Raw genomic sequence first — 10,882 nt, forward strand, 5'->3', positions numbered from 1 at the left:
ATATCTTGAGCCATGAAAGTCAATTAGCCACATCTATCTATCCTCATCGGTTGAAAAGGACTCGTTGAGAAAAAGGTGAGTTATTGATAAAAGGGATTAAACTGATCATGTGGCTACTGTTTCTATCAGCCCTTGACATACAGTAAACTGCATTTAACTGTGTACGGAGAGGACGTGCTCCCCCTGTCGGCTGTATCTGGAACTTTTCCAAATCATCAGGGTTGGACTGACTCCAGGTGCAAAAAAGCTGGCAGGATCATTAAAGAGCGACCTCTCCGAGATCCGGCTGTTCATTTGAGCTCAGACTGAGTTGGTGTGGAACATTGTACGACAGATTATTGCCAGATAGACTGCTGCGTTTACAGTCGGTGTTGTTTTAGATGACTTTCCACGATATTTTGGTATTTTCTTAACCTGAACGAAGGACAGGACTACGTAACATTATTTCTAGATTCGTGTGGGGAGTGCGTCTTAATCTAAACGGTTTTATTTGGGGACTACGACCCTGCAAGTGCAATTCCATAAACCACGGATACCAAGTCTGAGGTTTGTGAATAGTTAACTGCCAAATTTGTTTCTATATAATGGAATTCCTTGATTGTTAAACTTGTACTATGATTATTTTTCTTTCAGTGAGATCTGCTTTGAACCGTTGACCCAGTGTTATTCGTTTCGGATGTCAGGATTTTTGCGCATTTGGCTTTGAAGTCCTTCAAGAATATTGTTTGACTCTGCCTCGAGTGACTAAGCCTCCTTTTTGTTTGGAGTTCTCCCAGAAATGGTGGGGCACCTACATTTACAAGCTATGGATGATAGTTTGAAAGGAAAGAATCGGGAAGGACTGCTTGACAGTCCGGATTCGGGATTACCCCCAAGTCCAAGTCCGCCCTTCTATTCACTGTCTCCTGGTCTGCTCGAATCCCGCTCGGGGAGTTGTACGACTCCTGTTGAAAATCATGGATACTACAAAAAGGAGAGCAAGGAAGGCAAACTGGTAAGCAACAGTTGGAAAATGTGCGTGCATGCAAACACTATCAATGTTAGACAATCGGATAGTAATTGAGATAAAAGAAAATGTTGTAAAACAACGCAGTTTAACAACTAACAAACATGGTAATATATTAAGTAGTATCGTAGTTATTACACACAAATCTCTGGATAATCTATTACGGAAACAGATGATGATGGAGACAGTGTCTTGTTAGACATCTTAAAAGCTATACATCAACTACATCGTCCCATAGGGCTGATTTCCAATCTTTAAGTAAAAATGTCGTTGGTTGAAGCTGACACAGTTCAAATAAAAGCTTTCTGTGCATTGTAATGATTAACCCCGGAGTGCAGAAACACTGGGACAGTGGGCAACAGACCACTCAATGTTAATGTTTCATGGTCTTCTAACACTGACCTGTGACCTCAGCAAGAGACAGTCCCTTCGACAAATCTCAGTTTTTATGTAGTCTTGTAGTCTTGACGGAATGTTTTCAGTGCTTAGAAGTATATTTAAAGGACAAGAAATAAAGAAAAAAGATTGTATCACAACCTGGCGGCAGCAGAGATGACCACCAAGTCAAGATCCTAGTTCCTGGCAGTTAACATGTTGACCTTTTGTGGGTATTATTGATATTGGAAAGGGAAGAAGGCAGACATACCATCGTATTAGCTGTGTGTGACTGTAGTCGGTGCAGTTAGTACCTATCCCGTGTCTGCCAAATTCCTGATGTCTATCACGTCCTCTCTCTGAGATCTATGATTGGACTGAACCTCTTCTCACTCACGTTGCCTTGGAAACCATATGACACCTGCTAGTCAAGGTGAAAACCCCCAGACAGCCCTGCCGATGGTGTGTAACAGGACTGGAAGATTCTTTGAGGAGATCAAGCAAGTGACGCAGTCTTAGAACAGCATAGAGTATAGAAAACTGATCAAGCAAGTGACACAGTCTTAGAACAGCATAGAGTATAGAAAACTGATCAAGCAAGTGACACAGTCTTAGAACAGCATAGAGTATAGAAAACTGATCAAGCAAGTGACACAGTCTTAGAACAGCTTAGAGTATAGAAAACTGTCTGAATGTTCTGGTCCTTGTTTTCTGCTCTGTAGTAACTCAATATATGACTACGTACGGCCATTAAAACCACGAGTAAAACGCACAGTAAATGGGTTGACTCCCCTGTTAGTGTTACCAGGACGGGTCTGGGCGCGTTTGACGGCGGCTTGTGTACCTGGAGACAAAAGCCGTCCGCCACTCCAGCACATGGCAGATGGGAGTTGCGTGCCGTTGGAGAGTCGAGGGTTGATATGGGCTCTAATCCACTGGCTGGTGGGGCTGGTGGAGCTGGTGGGGCGCTCCAGCTCTGTGGTTTCCTCTCCCAGGAGAAGCTTTGATATGGGGGCACTATGTGCCGTTCTCTAATACCTTTCATGGAGTGGTGTATGGAAAGAATCAAGGCCCCTCCATTAGAAAAAGGGCTTACAAAGCACTTTTTTGGGGGGGGGGGGGGGGGTGAAGTTTGACTGTTGGCACAGTGTTTTGCGTGTGCTTGTCTGACAGTCAGGAGACATGCAAGCACTTGCAAATAAATCCCTGTTTTTCCCCCCCGCCTACTCCAGTCTGTTCTGGGATAGGTTTTGTTTGCCACCTAATAACAATCCCAAAGTTCTATTTGAAGGACACATGGTATTGGGTTAGCAGCTACAAACTGTTGCATAAGAGTGTGGTGACCTCTGTATTCAAATCTAAACATGGACGCAATCAAAACACCCCCTTGTCCAGCATGGTTTGTAGAAAGTACAGTGTTAAAGCAGTGAAGCGCATGCGCGCACACAAACACGCGTTTACAAAACTAGTGAAAGAAGTGGACATGAACTTGATCTTGAGTCCTGCTTTTTGCATGACCTCTTTACTGTGCCATCTCCCGACAGTACCCGAGTACTGTAGGAAGGGGACTTGCAGACCTGCGGATGGTTCTGGAAGAACTAAGTTCAGCCCAGGCAGCTCACAAGGCTATTATTGTCCCCAGATTAGCTGTACTGCAGAATGGAGGAAGCTCTGTTATTGATCATGATACTGATGCGTCAGAAGAGACGCTCTTCAATGAAACGTCTCCCGACAATCCTTTCAAACATGAGTGTTTCTGTCTCTGTGTGGAACGGCTGTGGTCAGAGTCCTGCGCTTGGCTGCTGGTCGACTGCGTGGAACAGGGAGTGGAGAGGCCCACCGAGCTAGGGCACCGTCCGCAACTGTGCTTACTCTTCCAGTGGCTGCCAACACATTCCCCATTGGATAAACAGCCAGGATGCAGACCCTGCCAGAGCGCCCCCAAGACACAGATCACACTCTTTTAATATCACGCTGCAACATGCCAGAATGCAGTGGAAAACGACTGACTTTGCGGAACTCCATTTACAGGGATTAACGTCAATAAAGGTAGCATGCTGTCTCGAGCTGGGAGTCGTCTGACTGGGGGGGGGGGGGGGGGGGGGGGGTGGGGGGGTGGACGGTAAGATGAGAGCAGGGGCTGTGTGGCACTCTGTGATCTGTTGTGCCCTTGTCCTGTCGCGTCCTGTCCCCAAGCCAGGCCAGCATGTGTTCCCTCCACGGCCGACCCCCAGGCATGTGACAGGTGGGCTCCCCCGGGTGAAACGCGAGATGGAGAACGGGTGACAGCAGATGATGGAGCTGGATCAGGGGGATCTACGTATTGAGAGGTTAAGCAGCCCCAACTGCCTCCACTTAGCCCACTTAGAACCCCCTACAAACACACAGTAGCTGGTGATATATTTGATTCTAGGGGCGGGAAGGCCGTCGGTTTGGCTCCTCCGTGCTTCTGTACAGGGTCATGCTGTGCTGAACGTCACTGCCTGTTAGTGGGCAGTCACTGGAATCGACGCCTACTGTAATCCCCCTTTTAATCTTAACACATTTCATGTATTTTGAGCCCGTTGAAACTCTGAGGAGCCCGGAGGAACCCGGAACTTTTCTTGATAAATGTTTACCGACCAGAACTTCTGCAGGCCGTTCTAAGTCTGCTGGTGGAACTGAGAGGAACCCCTCCCTCCATTCTCTCTCCCTGTCTCTATCACTCTCTCTTTCTCCCTCTCTCTCCCCCTCTGTCTCTCTCTCTCTCTCACTCTCTCTTTATACCTCTCCCCCTCTGTCTCTCTCTCTCTCTCTCTCTTTATCTCTCTCTCTCACCCTCTCTCTCTCTCCGTGGGGGTGATTTACGGTGAGGGACCCGAGGGGTTCTGATGGCTTCAGCAGGTGGAGCAGTGACAGTGCCCAGGTTCAAGAGGCCGAGGCAGAGGGCTGCTTTCTCTCTCTCTCTCTCTCTCTCTCTCTCTCTCTCTCTCTCTCTCTCTCTCACACACACTTTTACTGAGGCATACCACTGAAAGGGTAGAGATTTACAGCTCACACTTTGTATCTTCTCGCTCCTACTGTATAATTATCCAAATGAAAAAGGAAGTGGTGTTTCTGTGTGGTATTCCTGGTGTAACTGGTCGTATTAAGGTGTTACTGACAGAGAAGCCGTGGGTGAGCACTGATGGAGATTGCACTTGTGGGGGAACAATTTCCTGTTTTTGGAGCGTCTAGCGCCTTTTTGCCTGCAGGCTCCATCTGCTGTTGTCTGTTGGGTTCACTCTGCTGTTGATGTGGTTTCCTCCTGCAGACTGTGGGTTTGACCTCAGTCTCAGTCCCTGGAAAACAACACATTTCTAAGGTCTGGTCAGTGTTCTCATGTCAAAGTGCCTGGCTGTGGTCGAGACCTATGAACCTGGTTCGGTGTTCTCCATCGATGGCGTGCCGCCTTCTGACTGACCCCAAGCCTCTTGTGTCCCTCTTCAGCTGCCGTACCTCCTCCTGAACTCCACGGGGACGGACCCCAGGGCGCGCATGTACCCCGTGTTTTTCGGCGAGAGCATCGAAGTCAACCCCAAACCTGAGCAGAAAATCAAGTGAGTGTCTCAGCAAAGACAAGCACGCACACTGCCATCTAGTGATGAGCTACTACGCATGACACAATAAACGTTTACCGGCTAGCATGTGCTGCTTCGTCTATTGTTGTAGACTGAGACCTCTATCCTCCTTATCCCTTCCCCAGGTGCAACTCTCAGGTGAAGTACGACTCGGACAAACACTACCGGGACCAGGTGTACTGCGCTCCCGTACCCACGGTGACCTCCTACAGCGAGACGGTGGTGGCGGTGCAGAACTGCACCTGGCGTAGCTTTAAGTCGCAGGTGTACCTGGAGCCTCGTCAGAGGCCCCTGCACTACCAGAGCACCACCATCATCTACCCCAAGCACGCCAAGAACACGTACCGCACCACACTCAACTACAACGCCACGGGGTCCCGTCGCTGGTTCGTGTCCACGGTGCAGCTGGAGTCCAGCGAAGATGCCAGTCCTTGTATCATCTACACGGAGGATCTGTAGAGAGGCCAGGCCCACCCGGGACAGAGACTGAGGGGGAGGGGGGGGGGGGAGGCTGGGGGATGGACCCAGACCAGGATGGACAACTTTGATACTAGGACTATGAGACACTTGGGAATCCCTCTGAAAAGGAAAATGGCTGGCGTTTCTCAGCTCGAGATCGTTGGACTGTGTTGGGACGAAATGGGCAGATGAGACCGAGATAGAGGCAAGGATAGACCTATTTACTGGGTGTATAGATATAGATATACTGACTGTCATTGAGTAGGGAACTGGTCTTCGTCGGGTTGATTGAACTGTGCTTCATGGTTCATTAGTCTTATCTATCTCTAGCTGCCATGAGTCTAGGCCCTCTACCCCTGCAGAACCTAGCATACGTTCCTGATGGTTATTCAGAACTTACTGGAGGATGAGATTGGAACCCAAGGCCCCAATCTGAAACATTTTGGACAATCTGAAACACTTCTTTTGACTGTTTATGTCTGTCCAGCCGTGAGATCACTAAAGGTGAATGCCCCACATCACTTGCAGAAACTAACTTGCATACAGCAAACCAGTATCAGGGCCTGATTGCACTTGTGTCTAAATTGAGTCAGGTTTGGGGGGGGTGATGGGGAGGGGCAGGGTGTGGGGAGGGGCAGGGTGTGGGGAGGAAGATTATGAAACATTTAATAAGTTGGACCAAAGCTGTACCACAGGAGATGTCATCACATCTCTCGGATCCTCCAGCATACACATGGTTACTGAGGTTTTCATCGAGAATCCTCTTCTTCGCCATGGTTTCCACAACGCAACAAAATCTAAGGAGGAACACTGAATACAACAAGTTTGTATTTGGTTTTTCTAACAGGCTTTATTTCCACTCTGCTACTTTGACAAAAAAAGTTTTTCCCCCCCAGAGTCATAGAACCACCAAGCCATAACAAGGAACCAGTACTGTACCGTATCTAACAGCTTGTCTCTCTGTGGTACAGGCCTGGGAGTCTGATATACAAGATCATTGACAGTTCAACTCCTTTCCCTCTTCAGCACAATTTCTATGATATTAGATGGTGAAATGGGTGGTTTAAATTGATTTGCAGCAATGTCAGGTTTTTATGATGAGATTTTTGGCAACGCCTGATATCGCTCATGTCTTCGTCTGTCTTATATTTGGATAATTATTTTCGAACCTGGTAAATATTGAAACTTGTATTATGAATTCAGATCTTACCTCAGTTTTTTTAAATCACGTATCTACTTTTATTTCATGGAGCTGTGTGTTCACAACAATCAATTGGTATTTTGAGCTACTTTTTGATGAAAGATGCTGAGCTAAACACATTAAAAAGGAAAAGCTTTTTTTTTTTTTTTTTTTGCAGCGATGAGAACAGAGAGAGAAGGGAAAGCGATGAGGGACGATGAGTGAGTGGATCTTAACAGTGATTTTTATGAGAGAACATGTATCGATGGAACAGTAGTGTCACTGTTACAAGAATACAGTCGACCAATAATACTGTAAAGGCTTGGACAAAGAGACTGTTTACTGGAAAGATTGTTGCAGGGTCAAGTTATGTGCAGAAGGAATAGTAATGTTGCGATGAAATAAGCAGAGGCTCCAATTGATCATGGGTCATTTCATGTAGATACTTAAAAACAATTTTCTTGTTTCCTAACACTTGATTTTTGATGTTACTGTAATATACTTTCCTGTTGTATATGTGGCATTGAAGCACTTCATAATTCTCTTTATATTTTTGTATATTTCCCGTGTCAATCATCTTTCTTGGTTTTTAGATGAGAACAAATTATTTAAAAAGGCAATTGCGTATCCTAACTGAATAAAAAAAGATAATCAAACCCAAACAGTTGAATGTTCTTTGTTTGTGGTCCCTGGAGTTGAGCAGAGCTCCATAGGGGTTTGATCCTAATGACTCAGCATACAACACATACCATACTTCCAAGACAGACTTTTCTCAATCAACACAAAATATGATTTCCACAGCACAGGAAAAGAACCCCCCCTAGACAGAGAGCCTGAGGGGAAAGGACCACATTTTATGTGGCAGAATGTTCCAGCATTTGAGGACTGCCCACAGGTATAAAATACAGCACAAAGTATATTATACAATTATTACAAATACATGATGGTTTCAATGCTTGAATATTTAGCATCTACTGTAACTAGTATCCGATGACTTTGGTGCAGCCTATTAATATGTGTGCTCCTAAAATAACAGCACCCAGGCTCTCTGAGTGTTGGCAGAGGGCATATTAAAGCATTGGGCCGGTGCCTCGAAGCTTTCTGCTCTCCTCAGTAGCTCAAATCCATCACCACCTCGTCCCTCTCTCTCCCCCTCTCGAGCAATGACACCAGGCAGGATCAAGACATCAGCCAGGGGCTGCCATCGAGCTGGGCGCTCCGGAAGGCTTCCGCAGCGCTTCACAAAGAACACATACGTGTTTAGTGAGACCAATACTGTTTACAGTGGAAGGTCCCCGTGTGCGATCTGCGATCATAGACTGTTTAGATGTCCTTTCCCAACTGGATGGGTCACAGCATTAAGCCCACCCAGTCGAGACAGCCCTGACATATCTAAAACGAGCTGTCAGTTCTGAGTACTTGGCTCCCCATTTACTCAACGTTAGAGCTAGATCTTCTAACTGTTTCTACCCTGGGGCTTGTTGCATTGGATCTCATCTATCTGGATAGGTGGCATGGGTCATGTGATTTTATTGCCAATCAATGCAAACGGTTGCCAGGTGTGTTTCACAAATGAGTGGGCGATTGTGAGCAGCAACTGCTCCCAGTTTATCTCAGTGCATAGAGCATGAGATGAAAGATCAAGGTTACAATAAGCTGTCTACATTTAGTCTGTAGTTTAGTCTGTGGCATAAGTTCTCATGGTAAAAATATCTGCTGTCTCCTGGGAGAATTTGTAGTGTGAAAATCATTTCCCTGGGGCCCTGGTGGCTCCCGAGTTAAGTCTGGTACCATTTAAGGTGAGGCATAACTGAATTGGCTTGGGTTTGTCTTATGAATCAGCCCCAAAGGAAGCAGATACTGCCTGTTAAATTTATAAACAGACTTTGAGATATTTTCATGTCCACAAATGTTTGTATGTTCTTTGGGCCCTGGTAGCTCAGTTGTTAAGTGTTTGTGTACCATGTAAACTGAAGGACTACTAACTGGGTTCAATCCCTGCCTACTTGTGCTTCCTGTTAACTCATCTAATGTGAAATATATTTGGTATCCACTCCCGAAATACATATTGTCGTAATCTAGATGGTCAATGTGTACATCTTCATTCCAATGAAGTACCCAGGAATGGTGCCCACCACATGCATTTCCTCAGAGCGGTCCTGGCTCTCATGCTGCTATTCTGGGGGGAAATCCCCAGAGGTGAAAGACACACACTGTAACACACACCTACAAGATGCCAGATGACTTTGTCAGGCGATTTAGGGGTTCTAGCCCCGTAGGTGCTGAAACCTTATTGTTTTTGTGTTGATTTATTATTATTAGAATGCTTGCTTTCAGTAAGACCTTACTTCAGGGTCTTGGGTTTGAATCTCACTTGAGCCATTGACATGCATGTCCTTGCCTCACTTTCCTTGTCTATCTTCACTGATCTGTTCCAAATAAAGCAGAAATAAGCTGCCACAACAATCACGTTTTAAAATCTAGAAACAGATTCGTAGAGCCAATTACCCAAGAACAGTGTGCATATCCTACCAATCCCAATGGCTCATAGATGAGGGACGCTGTCGTGCAAATATGAGGTTGATGGTTTGAATCCAGGCTGTCAGTCTTTTCAAATCCAGAACAGATTCACAGAGTCAAGTACCCAAGAACAGTGTGGATATCCTACCAGTCCCAATGGCTCAGAGAGGAGGGAGGCTGCTTTGTAACCAAGAGGTTGAAGGTTTGATTCCCAGGCATGCTGTGGGCAAATTTTAAACCACAGATTGGAAGATGCACTTGAAAAACGCCCGGAAAAAAATCTTCAGTAACAGGACGGCCTGGTGTGGTGGGCTAAGTTGTTGCGAATAATGGAAAGTTGTTGGCTCTGAGTTGTAATATGATCAGTTTGATCCCCACCCATGTGTGATTTTTAATATAGTTACTCAACGTGCATGTCTTCATTCCAATGAAGTACCCAAGAATAGTAACAATATAACAGTCCCAATGGCTCAGTGAGGAGAGAGGCTGCCTTGGAATCAAGAGGTTGAAGGTTTGATTCCAGGCTCCTGTCAGTGTTTTAAATCGATCAGATTTGCAGAGGCAATTACCCGAGAACAGTGTGGTGATCCTACCAGTCCCAATGGCTGATAGGAGAGGGACGCAGCCTTAAAACATGAGGTTCATGGTTTGAACCCAGGTGCCTGCTGCTGCCGCCGTCAAATTTTAAAGCATAGATTGGCATTGAAATGCATGTCAAGAACGCCCGGAGAAAGTACTTCTCTGCGAAGGACTTCCGTGGTGTGGCGGTTAAAGGGCGTGAACAAAGACAAGTCGCTGGGTACTTCAGTTCACACATCGCTGGTTCGAATCCTCTCCCAATGGTCGGGTTGAGTTGTCACCCACGGTTGTCTGGAGCGGCCCCGGCTACACGAGGCAGGGGGGGGGGCACAATCTCCCCCCCCGGTCGTTCCCAACAATAATCCAAGAGGTTATCCAGTCCTGGAAGCCAACAATAAGGCCTTTTTACAAAATATTCCGTGGATTTGATTTTTGTGTGCTGTGGTAGCCGGCCGGCGAGGCAGCCGAAATTTTGCTGAATTTTGGTGAGGAGGGAGGAGCCAGGGGAGGGGCCACAGGGAAAGGAGGAGGGGCTACAGGGAAAGGAGGAGGGGATACAGGGGAGGAGGGAGGGGCTGGGGGAGGAGCTATCAGATGAAGCTTCACAGGTCGAAGTATGAGGCAGGTGAAGCTTCATTCTAGTTCCTAGTTGTCCAACAAACTCCCTGCAACCCAGGTAGCCAAGAAGTGAATCAGTTGAGTTTTGACTTTATTTATGGTTATCCTGTCCAGGAAGCCAACAACAGGGCCTTTTTACAAAAAAATCCATAGATTTTAATTGTGTGTGTCTAGCCAGGACGAAACTAACATCAGATCCAGCAAATCATTCCTTGGTACCGTTGTACTCAGGGGAGGGGAGAGAAAGAGTTTAGACATTTAGTTGGGTCAGTCATAGAGGGTGGATAGCAGACCTACAAACTCCTCAGAGTAAAAAAGGTGTCAGTGTCACGGGGGGTGGGCCTCCCCCTGGCTAAATTTTTTAATGATGTTAATATTCAATTTTTTCATTCATTTTTGAGCATGACTTAAAGGCCATATTGCAGGTTAAAAATCACTGTTGATAAATGGGTACATGAAGCACTCAAGATATGTATATCATTAAAACGTTTTTGTTTAATATGCATTAGCATATTAGCGCAATTTGGGGAGACGTGGAGGAGGCAT

At 46.2% G+C, this 10,882-nt stretch overlaps 1 protein-coding gene across 1 annotated transcript; it reads left to right on the top strand.

Annotated features, from left to right (window-relative positions):
• The first annotated feature begins 250 nt into the window (after window positions 1–250).
• On the top strand, window positions 251–6,038 carry rflna (refilin A). The gene is made up of 4 exons (XM_084690872.1): window positions 251–546; window positions 634–994; window positions 4,850–4,959; window positions 5,106–6,038. Exons 2-4 carry the CDS (start codon window positions 779–781, stop codon window positions 5,437–5,439), a joined length of 660 nt encoding a protein of 219 aa, XP_084546998.1. The 5' UTR covers window positions 251–546; window positions 634–778; the 3' UTR covers window positions 5,440–6,038.
• Window positions 6,039–10,882: the final 4,844 nt, after the last annotated feature.

This window comes from Hypomesus nipponensis, chromosome 24 (genome assembly GCF_054491055.1).
Source record: "Hypomesus nipponensis isolate SF chromosome 24, ASM5449105v1, whole genome shotgun sequence".
NCBI lineage: Eukaryota > Metazoa > Chordata > Actinopteri > Osmeriformes > Osmeridae > Hypomesus > Hypomesus nipponensis.

What these genes read in the sequence shown, in the direction of transcription:
- rflna (XM_084690872.1), top strand. Translation starts at nt 779, where the DNA reads ATGGTGGGGCACCTACATTTACAAGCTATGGATGATAGTTTGAAAGGA. An exon ending in AGAGCAAGGAAGGCAAACTG is followed by an intron (nt 995 to 4,849) that starts GTAAGCAACAGT and finishes GTCCCTCTTCAG; the next exon opens with CTGCCGTACCTCCTCCTGAA. An exon ending in AAACCTGAGCAGAAAATCAA is followed by an intron (nt 4,960 to 5,105) that starts GTGAGTGTCTCA and finishes TCCCTTCCCCAG; the next exon opens with GTGCAACTCTCAGGTGAAGT.